The sequence below is a fragment of the Hyperolius riggenbachi genome, chromosome 2 (assembly GCF_040937935.1).
Source record: "Hyperolius riggenbachi isolate aHypRig1 chromosome 2, aHypRig1.pri, whole genome shotgun sequence".
NCBI lineage: Eukaryota > Metazoa > Chordata > Amphibia > Anura > Hyperoliidae > Hyperolius > Hyperolius riggenbachi.
This window is the reverse complement of record NC_090647.1, coordinates 249,227,728-249,248,665: the sequence shown is the minus strand read 5'-3', so window position 1 is coordinate 249,248,665 and position 20,938 is coordinate 249,227,728. Positions and strand designations below refer to the sequence as shown.

Sequence of the window (20,938 nt, the reverse complement as noted above, 5' to 3'; positions counted from 1 at the left end):
TGTCATCGGATCACTATCTCCTAAGCAGAGTTGGACAGCCGGCCCTGCATTCTCTCACTGCGCACCACCCGGCTACTTTTTCATGCCATCCGGCTGGAAAAAGATTTCTGGGGAGAACACTGGTAGTTAGCAATTTTTTTTGCTTCTATACACTATATTTACATACAATATTATCCTTTTGCTGTTGGAATTTACTTTATTAAACTGTGTTTAGCTGGAGTTTAACAAAATACTGTATATACTCGCATATAAGCCGACCCCCCCCCCCCCCCCCAACTTTTACAAAAAAAAAACAGGGAAAAATTATTGACCCCCCATATAAGCCGGGGGTAGGAAATGCTGGATTGGTGCAGGCTGCGTGATCCCCCCCCCCCCCCCTTCAGTGTGTCCCAGTATAACTAGTATAGTGCCCAGTATGGGTAGGTAGTGCCCCAGTATGGGTAGGTAGTGCCCCAGTATAGCTAGTGTAGTGCCCCAGTATAGCTAGTGTAGTGCCCCAGTATAGCTAGTGTAGTGCCCCAGTATAGCTAGTGTAGTGCCCCAGTATAGCTAGTGTAGTGCCCCAGTATAGCTAGTGTAGTGCCCCAGTATAGCTAGTGTAGTGCCCCAGTATAGCTAGTGTAGTGCCCCAGTATAGCTAGTATAGTGCCCCAGTATAGCTAGTATAGTGCCCAGTATGGGTAGGTAGTGCCTCAGTATAGCTAGTATAGTGCCCAGTATAGCTAGTGTAGTGCCCTAGTATAGTGCCCCAGTATAGCTAGTATAGTGCCCCAGTATAGCTAGTATAGTGCCCCAGTATAGCTAGTATAGTGCCCCAGTATAGCTAGTATAGTGCCCCAGTATAGCTAGTATAGTGCCCCAGTATAGCTAGTATAGTGCCCCAGTATAGCCAGTATAGTGCCCAGTTTAGTGATCCCCGTCCGCCTGCCCGCCCGCAGCTCCCTCCGCGGCCGCCGCTGCTATTGCCTCTTCAGCCGGCGGCCGCTTCCTCTACTGCGGGTGCCCCTCTCGCTCTGCTCGCCGTGTATCACAGCAGCGCGCCCGGCGCTGCTGCTGTGACGAGGCAGGAGAGAGTGGTTCCCCTGGTAACAGCGACCCGCAGTAGAGGAAGCGGCCGCCGGCTGAAGAGGTAATATTAAGCGGCGGCCGCGGAGGGAGCGAACGGGCGGGGGGGCGCCGCGGACCACCACAATAGAGACTTGCATACAAGCCGACCCCCCTCCCCCCCCCCCCCCCCCTCCTCCCCAACTTTTGACCCCCTTTTTGGGGGTCAAAAATTCGGCTTGTATGCGAGTATATACGGTACATTGCTGCTATAAGTGTTGCATCAGATATCATAATCACAAACCTGATGCAATTATACTATAATGGGAAGTTCACATTGGCACATTAAAGTTCAGTGTGGCAGAATCCATCAGAATAATTTAAGGTATGCTGTGCTGTACTGGACAGTCTGTTTACAGTTGCAGTAATGCATGCTTTTGTCATGTATGCGTCACATCACAGGTGTAATGCACTGTGCTGTCATAAATCAATCTGGCAGGAACCAATGGGCACAAACTTTTAGAGTGTTTAGTTTGGTGGGCACAGTGAAACAATAATACACTATGCAGCTTTTCCCCTCTAGCATTGCAATCCTGTTTTTACAGGATGTGCAACTCCCACTGTGAAAGTACAGATGAAACACACACTTTTTGAAAATGTGGGTCCCTGTTTTAGGCTAAACATCTAGTTTAATCCCAGAGACTGTTTAAAAGATTTAAAACCAGCAGCTGTGTATTTCCTCAAGGCCTACCTGTTTATTTTTTTTTCTTTGTTTGTTTTTTACTTGCTGCTTTTTCTTTTCTGCTTACTGTTGAACATTGATACTGACCTCGTGATGCTGGAGTAGTTGGCAGGCCCTACAAGGGTATGTGTATGAAACTGTTTATGGTAACTGGGTAGCCTGGAAGCTTGAGATCCACTGCTTGCAGCGAGGGCAGCAGAAATAAACGCTGCTTAAAAAAAATCCAACAACCAATGTGTGAAGATCTGTAGTATTTTTACAGTGATATTTACAATCTGGAGGCCTGTTTTATTATCGTTATTAATTCCTGTCACTTTTTTTTTCTTTGTATTTATATAGTGGCAAAGTGTATGGGAGACAGTAAACTTTACTGCATATCCAGTATTTTTTCAGCCTCCTCACTGTAGCTGCTGTTTTACCATCAGCTGAAAAAAAAGTACACAGAAAAGTTATTCTAATGCAGTAAAATAAGTATACACAGATTTTGCATATTACAATTTTGTTGATTGAAAGTATGTAACATGTAATGCATCTCTTAACTGCCAACACTTAGGAATTGTAAAATACAACTGAAGTGAGAGGGATTTGGATGCTGCCATATTTATTCCCTTTTTAAACGATACCAGTTACCTGGCTAGCAGGCTGATCTTCTGCCTCCAATACTTTTAGTCATTGACCAAAACTAGTCCATGGTAAGAGTACTTGTAGAAGGTACAGACAGGAACAAAGAACATCTATCAGGCCCTAGGCAATGTGACTGTGGGTACATGTAAGAGTGATGTGCAGGTACTCTGCAGGGGAATGAGGCTATCCTTCCTTTTACACATTCTTCAATTTGAACCAGGTTTATGGGTGATAGACAACACTTCTGTGTTCAATGTGCACAACATTCTCAGCGTATTCTCTGCAGCTCTGTGGGGGGTGCATAAGTACAATTATTATTATTATTATTATTATTATTTTTTTTTTTTATAAATGGGGCTTCCTCCAGCCCCCTTCAGGCTAATCAGTCCCTCGCTGTCGTCCTCCCACCTGGATCTTCTGCTATGGGTCCAGGTACTTGAGCCAGTCGGGCGTAGTGCGCATGCACACACTCCACTGCTGGGAGCGTACTACACCTGCGCAGCACTATTGCGCAGGTGCAGAATGTTCCTGGCTGTGGAAGCGACACGAGACCGGACTGAGCTTAGCCTGAAGGGGGCTGGAGGAAGTGTGTATAAAACTTATTTTCTTTTCTTCCGTCTCGGGTACCCTTGAATTTGTAGTCACCGAATTTTAACATATCAAATTATTTGATTTCATGAGCAAATTATTACATTTGCGTAAACCAGCATCAACGCAGAATTATTTCCATCTCATTGACCGTCTCTATTAGTGACACAGCTACACATCAGGCTTTATTATTACAGCATTGATGTTGTTTAGTATACAGCAGTGTTCTCCCCAGGCTCTTTTAGCTGGGTGCTCCACCCGGCTAGTTTTGGTGAGCACCTGGCTGTCATCGGCTCACCACCTCCTCTGCTGTAAGCAGAGTTGTGCAGAAAAGCTCCAGCCCTGCATTCTCTCATCTCGCCCCACCCGGCTACTTTTTCATGCCATCCCTTGGTGGCCACCATGTACCCATCCTCTGATGGCTAATTCCAGCAGGATAATGCACCATGTCACAAAGCTTGAATAATTTCAAATTGGTTTCTTGAACATGATGAGTTCACTGTACTAAAGTGGCCCCCACAGTCACCAGATCTCAACCCAATAGAGAATCTTTGGGATGTGATGGAACGGGAGCTTCGTGCCCTGGATGTGCATCCCAGAAATCTCCAACTGCAAGATGCTATCCTATCAATATGTGCCAACATTTCAGCACCTTGTTGAATCAATGCCACATAGAATTAAGGCAGTTCTGAAGGCGAAAGGGGGTCAAACACCATATTAGTATGGTGTTCCTAATAATCCTTTAGGTGAGTGTATGTATTTGGTTGCTTTAAAGGGACACTTAACCACTTAATGACCGCCCACTGCACAGGGGCGGCCGGAAAGTGGATCCCGCAAGGACCAGCTCATGCCCAGAGGCGGCGGTCCTTGTATGGGCATGGGCGGCGCGATCGCGTCATTCGTGACGCGATCGGCCGCCGGGGATTGGCTCCGCCCACCTCGCGCTGTAACCCGCCGGCCGTTCGGAAGCGCCGGCGGGTTACTAGCACCCGGATCGCCGCTTACAAAGTGTATAATACAGGCTGCCTCCTGCCCTGGTGGTCCCAGTGTCTGAGGGACCACCAGGGCAGGCTGCAGCCAACCTAGTCTGCACCCAAGCACACTGATTTTCCCCCCCTGCCAACCCACCAGACCACTGTTTGCACCCAATCACCCCCCCCCCCCCCCTAATCACCCACCAATCACTCCCTGTCACTATCTGTCAAAGCTATTTTTTTTTTTTTATATTCCCTAAACTGCTCCCCTCCTGATCCCCCCCCCCCCCCCCCCCCGTGTACTGTATGCATCTATCCCCCTGATCACATGTCAATCACCGCCTGTCACTGCCACCCATCAATCAGCCCCTAACCTGCCCCTTGCGGGCAATCTGATCACCCACCCACACCAATAGATCACCCGCAGATCCGACGTCAGATCACCTCCCAAGTGCAGTGTTTACATCTGTTCTCTACCCTAAACACCCACTAATTACCCATCAATCACCCCCTGTCACTGCTACGTATCAGATTAGACCCCTATCTGCCACTAGGGAACTCAATCACCCGCCCACACCCTCAGAATGCCCTCAGGCCCCAGCCCTGATCACCTCGCCAGTGCATTGCTTGCATCTATTCCCCCCTCTAATCACACCTTGAGAAACCCATCAATCACCTCCTGTCACCCCCTAGCACACCTACCCATCAGATCAGGCCCTAATTTGCCCCGTGTGGGCTCCTGATCACTCGGCCAAACCCTCAGACCCCCTTCCGATCACCTCCCCAGTGCATTGATTGCATCTATTTTCACCTCTAACCACCCCCTGAGACATCCATCAATCACCTCCTGTCACCCCCCTAGCACAGATCAGGCCCAATACAACCTGTCATCTAAAAGGCCACCCTGCTTATGACCGGTTCCACAAAATTCGCCCCCTCATAGACCACATGTCGTCAAAATTTGCAGATGCTTATACCCCTGAACAGTCATTTTGAGACATTTGGTTTCCAGACTATTCACGGTTTTGGGCCCGTAAAATGCCAGGGCGGTATAGGAACCCCACAAGTGACCCCATTTTAGAAAGACACTCCAAGGTATTCTGTTAGGTGTATGACAAGTTCATAGAAGATTTTCTATGAACTCGCCATACTCCTAACGGATTACCTTGGGGTGTCTTCTTTCTAAAATGGGGTCATTAGTGGGGTTCCTATACTGCCCTGGCATTTTAGGGGCCCTAAACCGTGAGTAGAAACAAAAATGACCTGTGAAATCCTAAAGGTACTCATTGGACTTTGGGCCCCTTAGCGCCGTTAGGGTGCAAAAAAGTGCCACACATGTGGTATCACCGTACTCAGTAGTATAATGTGTTTTGGGGTGTATTTTTACACATACCCATGCTGAGTGGGATAAATATCTCTGTAAATGGACAATTGTGTGTAGTAAAAAATAAATAAATAAATAAAATCAAACAATTGTCATTTACAGAGAGATTTTTCCCACCCAGCATAGGTATGTGTAAAAATACACCCCAAAACACATTATACTACTTCTCCTGAGTACGGCAATACCACATGTGTGGCACTTTTTTGCAGCCTAACTACGCTAAGGGGTCCAAAGTCCAATGAGCACCTTTAGGCTTTACAGGGGTGCTTACAATTTAGCACTCCCCCGAAATGTCAGGACAGTAAACACACCCCACAAATGACCCCATTTTGGAAAGTAGACACTTCAAGGTATTCAGAGAGGGGCATGGTGAGTCCATGGCAGATTTTTTTTTTTTTTTTTTTTGGTCGCAAGTTAGAAGAAATGGAAACGTTTTTTTTTGTTGTTTTTTTGGTCAGTGTCATTTTCCGCTTACTTGTGACAAAAGAATATCTTCTATGAACTCACTATGCCTCTCAGTGAATACTTTGGGATGTCTTCTTTCCAAAATGAAATGGGGTCGTTTGGGGGGTATTTATACTATCCTGGAATTTTAGCCCCTCATGAAACATGTCAGGTGGTCAGAAAAGTCAGAGATGCTGGAAAATGGGAAAATTCAATTTTTGCACCATAGTTTGTAAACGCTATAACTTTTACCCAAACCAATAAATCTAGGCTGAATGGGTTTTTTTTTTTTATCAAAAACATGTTTGTCCACATTTTTCCTGCTGCATGTATACAAAAATTTTACTTTATTTGAAAAATGCCAGCACAGAAAGTTAAAAAAATCATTTTTTTTTTTTTTTACAAAATTCATGTCTTTTTTGATGATTATAAAAAAAAGTAAAAATCGCAGCAGCAATCAAATAGCACCAAAAGAAAGCTTTATTAGTGACAAGAAAAGGAGCCAAAATTCATTTAGGTGGTAGGTTGTATGAGCGAGCAATAAACCGTGAAAGCTGCAGTGGTCTGAATGGAAAAAAGTGCCTGGTCCTTAACCACTTCAGCCTTCAGTCGTTTTCACTTTATGCTTCCGAGCAATGTTCACCTCCCATTCATTAGCCTATAACTTTATCACTACTTATCACAATGAACTGATCTATGTCTCGTTTTTTTCCGCACCCAATTAGGCTTTCTTTGGGGGGTACATTTTGCTAAGAGCCACTTAACTGAAAATGCATTTTAACAGGAAGAATAAGGGAAAAACAGAAAAAATGCATTATTTCTCAGTTTTCGGCCGTTATAGTTTTAAAATAATATATGACTCCACAATTAAAACTCACGTATTGTATGTGCCCATTTCTCCCGGTTATTACACCGTTTAAATTATGTCCCTATCACAATGTATGGCGACAATATTTTACTTGGAAATAAAAGTGCATTTTTTCCGTTTTGCATCCATCACTATTTACAAGCTTATAATTAAAAAAATATATAAATATTTCATGTTTACATAGATATTTAAAAAGTTTAGACCCTTAGGTAAATATTTGTTTTTTTTTCTTTTTTAATTGTAAATTTTTTTTTTTTCATTATTAAACATTTTATGTGGGTATTTTTGGGAGGGTGATGCAAATCAATTTTTTTTAGGACATATTGGCAGGGCTGTGGAGTCGGAGTCGGGCAATTTTGGGTGCCTGGAGTCGGGAAAAAAATGCATCGACTCCTAATGAATTTGTAACTGTAATTAAAATAGAAAATATGATAAAATGTTCTATTTCTCAGATAATAGTCATTAAAAATAACGTGTATATATACAGTAATAGCTGTGCTTAGTCCACAAAAATGAAATAAACCAATCAAAATTAGTTACTTGTGCTGCTTCAATAAAGCAGTCCCCGTATTTTTAAGGTCAGATATACAGATCTGATTGTGACTGTATATATGATGTGTACACAGGAATCTCTTATATATACTAAATAACATCTATGCTGTAAGAATAAAGCCTGATGTGTAGCTGTGTCACTAATGGAGATGGTCAATGAGATGGAAATAATTCTGCATTGATGCTGATTTATGCAAATGTGTGCATTCCCTTTGCTGATGAAATCAAATAATTTGATATGTTGTTAAAATTTGGTTTGGTGACTACAAATTAAAGGGTACCTGAGACGGATGAAAAGTAAAGTCTTTTTATACATACCTGGGGCTTCCTCCAGCCCCCTTCAGGCTGATCAGTCCCTCGCTGTCCTCCACCACCCGGATCTTCTGCTATGAGTCCTGGTAATTCAGCCAGTCAGCGCTGTCCGGCTGCATGCTGCTCCCACAGCCAGGAACATTCTGCACCTGTGCAATAGTGCTGCACAGGTGTAGCATGCTCCTGGTGGCGGAGTGTGTGCATGCGCACTACGCCCGACTGGCTCAAGTACCTGGACTCATAGCAGAAGATCCAGGGGGTGGAGGAGGACAACGAGGGACTGATTATTCTGAAGGCGGCTGGAGGAAGCCCCAGGTCTGTATAAAACTTTAATTTCATCTGTCTCAGGTTTACTTTGTTACACAGTAGTACTATACTCTACATATGCACTCCCCACAGAGCTGCAGGGAATCCACTGAGAATGCTGTGCACATTGAACACAGAGGTGTTGTCTGTCACCCATAAACCTTGTTCAGATTGTGCATGAAGAATGTGTAATAGAGGAAGAATCTCCTCATTCCCCTACAGAGTACCTGCACATCATTCTTACATGTACCCACACTTACATTGCCTAGGGCCTGATAGATGTTCTTTGTTCCGGTTTGTACCTTTTACAAGTACTCTTACCAAGGACTAGTTTTAGTCTAAAGGGAATAAATATAGTAGTCTACATATCCTTCTCACTTCAGTTGTCTTGTAAAATTCCTAAGCGTTGGCAGTTAAGAGACGAATTTCATGTTACATATTTTTAATCAACAAAATTGTAATATGCAAATTAGAGGAGTCGAGGAGTCGGTGTCGGTGGAATCCTAAACTGAGGAGTCGGAGTCGGTGGATTTTTGGACCGACTCCATAGCTCTGCATATTGGTCTATTTTTTATTTATTTATTTTTTTGCATTTTCCTGCAGTTAGCTTTTTGGCCACAAGATGGCAGCCACGAGTTTGTTTACAATGACGTCACTCTAAGCATAACACGGACGCTTAGAGTGATGTCGGGGGAAATGGGAACAGAAAAACCTCAGCTTCTGTGCGAAGCTGACGGTTTTTCTCGGGGGGAGAGCAATCAGTGATCGGGCTCCATAGCCCGATTCACTATTTGCCTGGCTAGCGTACCGCGGGCCGGGAGTGCGCACGATCTGCCGCGGGGGCGCGCGGCAGCGCATATGGCCACCTGGGCGTAGCTAGTACGTCCAGAAGCCAAAGTAGTTAAGGGGGGTAAACCCCACGGTCCTCAAGTGGTTAAGGCTATTTAAAAAAAAAAATAGTTTTACTCACCTGGGGCTTCCACCTGCCCCCTGCAGCTGTCCAATGTGCAAGCTGTCTCGCTCTGATCCTCCTGGCCCCGGCGTCAGCTACTTCCGTTTTCGGCAACAGGCCTGGGAACACGAGTGATTCTTCGCGTTCCTGGCCGCAATAGAGCCCTCTATTGCGTCCAGGTACGCGAAGCATCCCTCACGTTCCCAGGCCTGTCGGTGCCTGTCGCTGAAAACGGAAGTAGCTGCCAGTGGGGTCAGGAGGATTGGAACGAGACTGTGTGGGCACCGGACAGCTGCAGGGGGCTGGTGGAAGCCCCAGGTGAGTAGAACTAATTTTTTTTTTTTTTTTTTTTTTTTTTTTAATAGCATTAAGTGTCCCTTTAACACAGAGGCACCATTTGATCCCTTAGGATAAGAACCCACTAAGGCATTTTTGGCAGCGTTTTGGCCGACTATTCCCTAACGCGCTTTGCCAATGAAACTGAGTGAGGGGGATCCCATTAGTCCGATTGCGATTAGGGGTAATCACAATCGCAGGACATAAGCGCTGCAGAAATCGCTTATCAAATCGATTATGCAGCGCTTTGGGGGGCCGAGCGATCGCAATTTAAAACTTTACCCACTGGTTTGATTTGCTTTTTTCTGTCTGTAGCTCCACCCTTAAAGGAAGAGGTCAAAGGCACTTCTCTAGTTCTAGAGAAGCACGTATGACCTCTTCCTTTAGGGGGTGGGGCTACGGACAGAAGGACGCCTGGTAAGTATATATATATTATTATTATTTTTTTATTAAAAAAAAAAACTCCAATCTTACAGTGCATCTAAGCGCCAAGAAATCGCAAAAGTCCTAGGTATATTTGCACACCGTGCTGCAGCGATTTTAAAGCGCTGCAGCAATTCCTAGCGGGTTCCAGGCCTTAGGCCACATACACACATCAGACCATAGTCTTTTGAAAATGAAAGATCACAGACCAATTTTACCCCCTTCCATGTAGTATGAGAGCCATACCTTCAGTCTTTTCTATGGAGCTGAACTTCTCATCAGAAAAAAAATCTTTGCAAGATGAAGCACACAGAGATGCTGTACAGACACAAAAGATCAGTATCTGCCAAAGATCTGTTCCTGCCAAAGATCCGTTCCTGCAAATTGCATTCATAGTCTATGAGATCTGCAGATCATCATACACACCTTGTTTAACTGACATTCATCTGCAGATCAGACAATCATCTGCAGATCTGAAAATCCATCCTGGTGGATCTGATCTGCAGATGAATGTCAGTTAAACAAGGTGTGTATGATGATCTGAAGATCTCATAGACTATGGCCTGGTGCACACCAAAAACCGCTAGCAGATCCGCAAAATGCTAGCAGATTTTGAAACGCTTTTTCTTATTTTTCTGCAGCGTTTCAGCTAGCGTTTTGCGGTTTTGTGTAGCGGTTTTGGTGTAGTAGATTTCATGTATTGTTACAGTAAAGCTGTTAGTGAACAGCTACTGTAACAAAAAACACCTGGCAAACCGCTCTGAAGTGCCGTTTTTCAGAGCGGTTTGCGTTTTTCCTATACTTAACATTGAGGCAGAAACGCATCTGCAATCCAAAATCTGCAGCAGCCCGGGAGTATGCATTTCTGCAAAACGCCTCCCGCTCTGGTGTGCTCCAGCCCATTGAAATACATTACCCTAGTGGATCCACACCCGCAAGCGGATCGCAAACTGCAGCCGAACCGCTCTGGTGTGCACTAGGCCTATCAATGCATTTTGCAGGAACGGATCTCTTGCAGGAACAGATCTTTTGCAAATACTGATCTTTTGAATGTCTACAGCATCTTTGTGTGCAGCATCTTGCAAAGATTTTTTTCTGATGGGGAGTTCAGCTCCATAGAATAGACTGTGTAGGTATGGCTCTCATACTACATGAAAGGGGGTAAAATTGGTCTGTGATCTTTCATTTTCTAAAGACTATGGTCTGATGTGTGTATGAGCCTTTAGGCCTGGTTCACTCTGAAATAGCTTGTGATTTGAAAAGCTCTTGCTAATGCAATGCTGTTTGTGATTTTCATAAAATTAAATGGCTTAGGTGAGAACACACACATAGCATTATATTAGTAAGAGCACAAGTGCTTGGAAAAAGCTTTTGCAGTGTGAACCAGCCCTATGACTGATTCACACTAAAAGAGCTTTTTAAGCACTAGAGATTTTAAAAGCACTTGCTAATGCAATGCTATGGGGGATTATTACAAAATCACATCGCTCCAGTATAAACACACAGGATAACATTAGCAAGAGCTTTAACCACTTCCCTACCACGCTATTTTGTGCTGATCGGTGCTGCGTGGGCTCTCCAGCCCGCAGCACTGATCAGCTAGCAGCCAGGCCGATCAGACTTCCCCCCCCCCCCCCCCTTTTTTTCCCCACTAGGGGGATGTCCTGCTGGGGGGGTCTGATCGCCGCCGGCTGCTTGCGCTTGCGGGGGGGGGGGCTCTTCAAAGCCCCCCTCCGCAGAGCTTCCTGGCCTCCTTCCCCTTCCCTCCCTCTCCCTCCAGCTGTGAGCGGCACAGGACAGATTTCCGTCCTGCGCCTGATGGGATAGGCTTTAGCCTATCAGAGGCCGGGGATCACCGATCTCCTCTACGGCGCTGCTGCGCAGCAGCGCCGTATACATGTAAACACCGGGGAAGGTCTTCCCCGTGTGTTTACATTTACCCTGCGAGCCGCCGATCGGCTCGCAGGGTGTTCACGGAGACACCCTCCGGGAACTGACATGGAACGGCCAATACACTTCAGGATTCAGGGGCGTGTATATACGCTCCGAGAATCCGGAAGTGGTTAAACACAAAGTGCTAAGAAAAGCTCTTGTAGTGCATGAACGAGCCCTTAGGCCTGGTGCACACCAGAGGAGTTTTTTCTGAGCGTTTTGAGTTTTTGAAACCTCGCTAATGTTACCCTATGTGTCTATGCACACTGGAGCGATGAGGTTTTGTGTAAAAAAAAAAAAAAAAAAACCCATAGCATTACATTGGGAAGAGCTTTTGAAACCTCTAGCATTTGGGGAGCTTTTCTGGTGTCTCAGCCCTTAGTGACACAACTACACGTCAGGCTTTATTTTTAGAGATATTTAAGATTCTTATGTGTACATCATATACAGTCCCAATTAGATATGCATATCAGACTTTAAAAATAAGGTGGCTGCTAAAGGCTTTTTTTTTTTTTTTTTTTTTTTTTTTTTTTTTTCCCCTCCCCTGCATGGACTGTTGAATTGTGTGCTCAGCAAGCAGTGAGCAGGCAGCAGTGAGCAGGCAGCAGTGAGCGTTTAGGAGGCATTTCACTGCCAATCAACAATCTGTGGAAAAGAGGCCTTATTGCAGCGGTATAAGTAACTATTCTTTGACTGGCGTTTCATTTTTGCAGACTATAACTGTGTAAATAAGTTATTGTGACTATTATCTGAAAAATAGAACCTTTTTATATTTTCTATTTTAATTATTAAGCAGTCAGTTGCGTTTTTCCCAACTCAGACTCCAGATGCTCCACAGACCTGTAGTTTGTCAAAATACTTTAAAGAGATCCCGAGGTGGGTTTGAAGAATATTATCTGCATACAGAGGCTGATCTGCCTATACAGCCCGGCCTCTGTTGCTATCCCAAACCCCCCTAAGGTCCCCCTGCACTCTGCAATACCTCATAAATCACAGCCACGCTGCTGACAAACCGCTTGTCAGAGCTGGCTGTGTTTATCTCTATAGTGTCAGTCTGCTGCTCTCCCCGCCTCCTGCAGAACTCCGGTCCCCGCCTGCATCCCTTCCCTCCCTGTTGATTGGAGGGAAGGGACGGGGGCAGGGACCGGAGCTATGCAGGAGGTGGGGGGAGCAGCTGAGACTGACACTACAGATGTAAACTCAGCCTCACAGCATGGCTGTGATTTATGAGGGATTGCAGAGTGCAGGGGGACCTTAGTGGGGTTTGGGATAGCAACAGAGGCTGGGCTGTATAGGCAGATCCAGCCTCTGTATGCAGATAACATTCTTTGAACACACCTCGGGTTCTCTTTAAATGTATGTGGATTTAATGTTTTTGTTTTTTTAATTGCTTTTAGTTTTTTTTCTAACGTATTGATTTTTTTTTATATCCAGGTAACGAAACAGCAGTTTGCGAGATGGGTCTACATGTGCGAACCATCATGCCCTATGCCCTTCCTGGGGTGCTGGCACTCCTTGCTTGCTGGTGGTTCTTCTCTCGCAAGAAAGATGGGCGTAGTAAGAAACATGATCATATATCTGCTTGTGCAGGTAATGAGCCTACAGACAGTGTGCTGGAAGAACTTCCTGGAGAAGAAATACACAGCAGTTGTAGGGCACAACCTGTGCAGCTGGACAGAGAGGAGGAAAAGGTGTTGCAGGAAGACATTGTATGCACCTTACCTCTGGGTGCACAGGTAACATCCTTGAGTAAAATGCAGACTTGCAGAAAGGATGACTTGCAGGAGTTTCACATGCAAAGTGGGATCGTGGGTGCCTTACAAGCATCTCCTAATCTGAACTTTTTTGAAAGTAATAACACTGAATGCCTCAGGGAAGATGAAGTCATTAAAGTCCAGGAAGATGGAAACTACTGCACTACTTCAGTTATCCACTTTAAACTTGAGACAAACCAAGCTGTAACTCAGAATTCTGACACAGATTCAAAGGATATAGAAAACAAATACTCACCAGTCACTGAGCTTCAATGTGGATGTAGTCAAGAAAGTGACATTCAGGAGTTTCATACCAAAGCAACTAATCAGCACAGCAATGATATCCACTATTTTGCTTTGCCAGAAATGTGCTCTCAGATTGCAGCCTTTGAAGACACAACAGAAAAAAAACTACCCATGGAAGAGCAGAGGATTTTGTCCCATACTAATAATATAAAAGCAGTGGATCTGTCAACTTCAGTAGAAACAGTGCCTGTGGAGATTGCATTGTCATCTGAAAAAGTAGAAATCCTTTCGTCAGATGCTTCAGAACGTACAGGACCATTATGTCACAGTGATCAGAGTAAGCTGAGCAGTGAGGTCTGTGATCTTGCACCTGTAAAACCATGTTTGCAAGCTGAAGAGGTAGAAACTGCTCAGACAGAAATGATCAGTGTAATATCTGTCAAAGAAAAAGCTCAGCTCTTGCCTGATGAAATACAAGTAGAGGATACAGTGTCCCAGCAACCACAGTGCTGTCAGTATGTAGCAGATGAAATAGGCATAGTAAACAAACAAGATATAAACCTCTGTGACTCGCAGTATTCAGAATATACTAAATTAGAGCAAGCAACAGAAATACATTCTTTGGATTTTAAACCCCATATGACTTTTAAAGAAGTAGAAGGTGCAATTCCCCAGCCTGCAGATTATATAATAGCAGGTGAGCCCTCTGAAAGCTGTGTAAAGTCATCTATCACTCAATCAGCAAGAGATAGTAACTGTACTGATATACTAAATGCCTTTTCCAAATGCTTGGAGAAAAATGAACCGCTTTCAAGTTCTGGTACAGTAGTTGACAGTTTGAGAGAAGCAAATACTAAAGCTTTTTTGGGAGACTATGAGGCCAAAATAGTCGAAAAGCTAGCTATAAACATAATTTCAAAAGTGATTGCTGCTGCTACGCAGGAGATTTTGTCTGGCTCAGTAACTGATGCATCAGATAGCAGTTGTCAAGCTCTAGATGAAAGTCAAGGTACTCTAGAGAAAGATGCCAAAAGTAAGCATGTGCTTCCAGACACAGATGACTATGGCTCAGTTTCTGCAAACCTTACAGTAGGTTTAATACATTTTGACCTTACTTGTGAATCTACACAAACGGACCCATCACAAACTGAAGATCTCAGCAATGTAGAAATGACAAGTAGCACACCTTTTCTGGAGAAGAGCAACGATGAACATTATATTGCACCAAACGAATCTGTTCATCTGCTGCCATCATTGTCGGACTACAGTCCACTTCATGGAAGAGCTGATTTTCTTGAAGAGTCTCAAGCTGCTTTGGAGGATTCCAGTCTAAGTGTTTGTACATCAGAGGAGGGCATCAGTTTGGATGATCCATTGCAGAGCACTGTGTTATCGACTGGCGGTGTTGGCTCCTATGACTCTCTAAGTTCGTCAGGGATTGAGCTGTCAAGGGAAACCTTTCATGTGTCTAGTGATAACGCAAAGGATATGTTAATGGAAAGCAAGAATGCACTATATAGTAACGGTGATATGAAGAGTGGGTCTCCGGACTTAAACAGTGATGGGCCCTTGACTGCTGAATCAGATCATTCAGGAGGTAAGACAAATTGCCTTCCCCCCCCCCCCCCCCCCTTCCCTTATTTGAATTTCGGCCCAAATTGGTCACTATAGCCATAATTCTCTTTACAACCTTTGGCAATGCCCAAAGCACTGCGCTGAAACTGGCTGATTCGCCTCCAACTATTGCCCTTTGTGCATTAAGCATTGCTTTGTGTTGAGGGTTTTCTAAACATGCCTAGCAGTTTTTGGAGCGTTTTTGTGTAGCAGATTTCAAATATTACAGTAAAGGTGTTACTGAACAGCTTCTGTAACAAAAAAGCCTGGAAAACTGCTCTGATCTAGCGTTTTTCAGAGCGGTTTTCCGCTTTCCTATACTTTAACATTGAGGCAGAAATGCCTCAGCAATCTAAAAATTGCTGCAGCCCCCGAGTTTGCATTGGTGGAAAAAACGAACCGCTGTGGTGTGCGCCAACCCATTCACTTTCATTAGCTAAGCGATTTTCCCCATGCAAGCGTTTTAAAAAACGCTCCTGAACCGCTCTGGTGTGCACCAGCCCTTAGTTAGGATTCAGAGAGCAATAAAAACCCTGCAGATTCTTGCATGTTCAAAGCCACTAAAAGTGGTGGTGTGTGTGGGGGTTTTTTTTTTTTTTTTCGGTGACCTGTATGTCTACCAGAGAGACTCAACCTTGCTTACTGGTCTTCATTAAAGGGAACCAGAGAGGATGCAATATACATACCTGGGGCTTCCTCCAGCCCCATACGCACGGATCGCTCCCACGTCGCACTCCTCCGCTGCCTGCATCAGCCGCCACCGGGTCCCGTCATTGCCGCGAGTCGGCAAGTCGGCCGGCGGACGCGGCCAATTCTCCGCATCACAGGGTGCTCTCCCCATACAGATACGCATGTGGCTGTTAACTGCGCAGCCGCATGCGTACATGTATGGAGGGAGCCCCTGTGATGCGGACAATTGGCCGCGTCCGCCGGAAGTGACGGGTCCGGTACCGGCGGATCCAGGAAGCTGAGGATGGCGGCGTGGGAGCGATTCAGGCTTATGGGGCTGGAAGAAGCCCCCGGTATGTATAAAATCTGTTTCTTTTTTCACCCCCCGTTCCTCTCTGGTTCCCTTTAAAGAGACACTGAAGTGGAAAAAAAATTATGATGAATTAGTTGTGTAGTACGGATAATTACTAGAAAATTTAGTAGCAAAGAAAAATATTCTCATATTTTTATTTTCAGTTAGTGTTTTTTTATTACCTTGCATCATTCTCTAATATGTGCAGTTTACACACTACTCAGCATTCTAAATGATTTTACAGAGCAGGCCAGTGAACTATTGACCTGTCCTGTGCAGAAGAAAAAAACAATACAATGACAGTTGAGATAACAAGCCTCAGACAGAACTCTCTGCAACTTGACTTTGAAAGGGGTGGAGCTCAATGGCTTTTTGCATAGATAACTGGAGTTTCTTAACTCTTACTGTACTGGAAACAATATTAGACTCTCTGCTCCTAATATTTTATTTCTTAGCTGTACTACACATATAAATCATATCAAAAAAAAATTTCGCTTCAGTGTCTTTTTAACCATGTCGCTGAGATGTTTTCCCTACCAGGACCAAGTCAAAAATTTATCAGTATATTTTAAAAATATGAGTAAATATTTTTAAAGGGCAACTGAAGTGAGAAGAATGTGGAGGCTGCCATATTTTTTTTTTTTTCCTTTTAAACAATGCCAGTTGCCTGGCAGCCCTGCTGGTCTATTTTGTCTGCAGCAGTGTCTGAATAACACCAGAAACGAGCATGCAACTAATTTCAGAAACGCCTGATCTGCTGCATGCTTGTATCAGGGTCTATGGCTAAAAGTATTTGAGGAAGAGGATCAGCAGGACGGCCATGCAACTGGTATTGCTTAAAAGGAAATAAACATGGCAATCTCTGGATCCTTCTCACTTCCGTTGTCCTTAACCACTTTACCCCCGCCCGTACGGATTTCTCCGTCCCTTTTTCCATCCTTTAACCCCCAGGGACGGAGAAATCCGTACTTTGCACACTCCCGCCGCTGCCCACGCTCCCGCTCGTAAACATGCCGCCCGCCGCTAGTAAACACGCCGCCGCCCGCTCGCCCAGAGATCAACGAACGGGAAAATCCATTCCCGTTCGTTGATCTAAGTCCCGCAATGATCCGCTGCCGCTCGGCTGAGCAGCGCGATCATTGTGAGCAATAACAAACTCCCAGCCTCTTTCTACTTCCTGCAAGCATCCGGAAGGACGCTTGCAGGTCGCATGAAACAAAAAGTTACTGTTGCCATCTTGTGGCCAAATAGTAAAACTACACCCTAACCATTTTTTACACACAAATAAACTAGTTTTACACAAAATTAACTCCTTACCTCCCACACTCCCCAATTTTTTTTTTTTGTAATTAAAAAAAAATAAAAAAAATTACAATTAAAAAAAAAATACATAAATAGTTACCTTAGGGACTGAACTTTTTAAATATTTGTCAAGAGGGTATAACACTGTTACTTTATAAACTATGGGCTTGTAATTAGGGATGGACGCAAAACTGAAAAAAATGCACCTTTATTTCCAATTAAAATATTGGCAGCAAACATTGTGATAGGGACATAATTTAAACGGTTTTATAACCGGGATAAATAGGCATATACATTTAATGGGTTTTAATTACAGTAGCATGCATTATTTAAAAACTATAAAGGCCGAAAACTGAAAAATAACAAAAAAAAATTTCCCACATTTTTTCCTATTTTCCCATTAAAACACATTTAGAATAAAATTTATTCTTGGCATAATGTCCCACCTAAAGAAAGCCTAATTGGTGGCGAAAAAAACAAGATATAGTTCATTTCATTGCGATAAGTAATGATAAAATTATAGACGAATGAATGGAAGGAGCGCTGAAAATTGCTCTGGTGGTCAGGGGGTAAAACCCCTCAGTTGGGAAGTGGTTAAAGCCAGAGCTTCACTTTTTTAAAAAATCTGTTTCTATGCACAGATATTAATCATCATCACCATCTGAAAGCTTAGTAAAAATCCATGTTTAACTTTCCTGGGTTCGTGGTACATGAAAATACCCAACTAAGCATTGTAAGTCCAACTAGACCCCAAAATTAAACCAGACATTTGCCTCAATTCACTAAGATCATGCTGGAGATAAGGCAAGAGAAAACTTACCTCCACATAAGAGAGAGTTATCTTATCTCTTCATTCCTTAAGTTACCTCATCTGTAGTCATTTTACCTCCTCTGTAGTTATTTTCACATGCAGTTAATAAACAGCCAGTCTTTAACTCTGGAGTTATTTTAAAAAATTGAAGAGTTAACTTAAAGACAGAAGAGTTAACTTTAGGTTTGCCTGAGGTAAAATGTTTCCTGAATACTACATGCCTTATCACCATGGTAACAACTCTAGAAGAGTTATTAAAGACAGGAGATAACCTTAGTGAATTGAGGCCTATATCTTTAATCGCAGTCAGATTGTAGTTAATGTAAACAGCTTGCAGAAGCAAAGTTGTATACTTGCATGGGCTGAATGTGCCTGTCAAATTCAGCTTCAGTGTTAACTGTGAGATGTTGCTATTACAGCCTCCTAAAAATAATACCACCACCCTGTACTTATAAAGGGATCGCTTTGTGAGCCTCTCCTGGGGACAGGTCAGTGACAGAGCTGTCCCCCAACAGCGCTGCACTAGATCGCAGCGCTGTACAAGTTAAAGGGAACCTAAACTAAGAAGGATATGGATTGTTCCTTTTAAAATAATACCAATTGCCTGACTCTTCTGCTGATCCTGTTTCTCTAATACTTTTAGCCTCAGCCCCTGAACAAGCTTGCAGATCAGGTGCTCTGACTGAAGTCAGACTGGATTAGCTGCATGCTTGTCACACAACAAAGATAACCATGACTACAGAAAGTATTGCGCACACACATGTATCGCACCTTCACGGTGCTTCTTCGGAGAATCTTCAGAGTATCTCTGAAGAAGCACCGTGGAGGTGCGATACATGGGAGTCTCATCCCCTGTCAGACGTGCTGAGAGGTTAGTGTGCGCACAGTGGTAAGCAGCACTCTTTTATAGCATTTATTATTCAATTTTACACCGGTTGCAGTCACATTCACACCTGACCATGGATTTTGAACTTTAGAGATTGGTCTAATGGTGGTGCAGGCGGGTTTCATGTTTCTTTGTAGCATATGCTGTACCATTGCCCTCTGTAGATATCCAGAATTGGTTGTCATTTGTATTTTGTACATCCAGCCGTTTCTGGCAGTGTAGATTGTTTTTTATCGCTTTGGGATACTGTATTACTTTATTTGATCATTTGTGTGCAATGCTTTCTGTAGTCATGGTTATCTTTGTTGTGTGATATGGTAGTCATTATTTCCATGACAATGATCTACTTTTTGTTGCCCTATTTCTTTGTGTTTATTAGCTGCATGCTTGTTTCAGGTGTGGTTCAGCCACTGCTGCAGCCAAAGAGATCAGCAGGACTGACAAGCAACTGGTATTGTTTAAAAGGAAACATCCATATTTTTAAGTTCCCTTTAACTTGGCAGTTTTTTGGGTTTGGGTTTTTATAGCCTGCCAGCTCCAATCACGGCTGACAGGCAGTTTACGGAGCAGAGCGGTCATGGGGGAGCCACTCTGCGGTCTCAATCGGCGGTTGCAGAGTGATTAAAGGACATTCACTAAGATCATGCTGGAGATAATAAGGCAAGAGAAAACTTACCGTATTTTTCGGACTATAAGACGCTCCGGACTATAAGACGCACCTAGGTTTAGAGGGCAAAAACCAGGAAAAAAATTAAAAAATAAACCTGTTGCGTCTATGATTCAGGGGCGTCTTGTAGATGTTCTTCCTTTGGTGTCCTCCTAATGTCCCCTTTATGTCCCCCTTTGTGTCCTCCAAATGTCCCCCTTTATGGCATCAATATGTCCCCCGTTTATGGCACATCTATCTATCTAATGGCACATCTATCTATCTATAATATGTACTGTATGTGTTCTCCATTGGCCCCCTCTTCGTGTTCTCCATATGTCCCTCTTCATGTCCCCCTGTGTGTCCTCCATATGTCTCTCTTTATGCCCTCCATACCCCTCCCCCCCCCCCCCCCCCCCCTGTAGCCTTTCGATTACCCCTCTCCCTTCCTGAAGTTCCCCTCTGCCTTATGTGACGTCCTATATGTCCCCCTCTGCCTTATTTGACGTCCTTTATGTAATCCATCTTTCCCCCCTGTATACTGATTACCCCCCCTTCCTGATGTCCCCCTCTGCCTTATATGATGTCCTATATGTCCCCCTCTGCCTTATGTGACACCCTTTATGTCCTCTATATTCCCCCCCCCCTACTGTATCCTTTCGATTACCACCCCCCCCCCTCCTTTCCTGATGTCCCCCTCTGCCTTATGTGACGTCCTACTGCATAAATGCAATTAGTATTAGTGGCAGTGGCAGCCGCCGTCACTCACCTCATTGCTGGAGCCCGCGGTGATGAGCTTCTGGCCCCCTCTGGTCCTCAGTGTTGTCCTCTGAGTGTCCGGTGTCCTGATTGCCCCTCTGTGGAGAAAACAAGCAGCAGCCGCGGGCATCACTCACCTCATCGCTAGAGCCCGCGGTGATTAGCTTCTTGCCTCCTCCCGTCGGCGATGTCTTCTATGTGTCCTGATGGATTCCCCCTCTGAAGATTACAATCAGCGGCAGCCCCGGGCAGCACATACCTCATCCTTGGAGCCCGCGCGGTCACGGTCAGCCGCTCTATCACACACCTTCACTCTAGTGCCGGCACTTCCTGGTCGCGTCTGTATGCGTCATTACAGACGCGACTGGCACTAGAGTGAAGGCGTGTGATAGAGCGGCTGACCGTGACCGCGCGGGCT

The 20,938-nt window shown here is 44.4% G+C and overlaps 1 protein-coding gene across 2 annotated transcripts in view; it reads left to right on the top strand.

Moving 5' to 3' along the window:
• Positions 1–20,938, top strand: part of AKAP1 (A-kinase anchoring protein 1) — a 65,744-nt gene that overhangs the window by 17,243 nt on the left and 27,563 nt on the right. For both annotated transcript variants that reach the window (XM_068268477.1, XM_068268478.1), the window contains exon 2: positions 12,916–15,078. In XM_068268477.1, coding sequence (XP_068124578.1) covers positions 12,939–15,078 — 2,140 coding nt within the window. In that variant the 5' untranslated portion in view covers positions 12,916–12,938. The remainder of the gene's footprint in view (positions 1–12,915; positions 15,079–20,938) is intronic.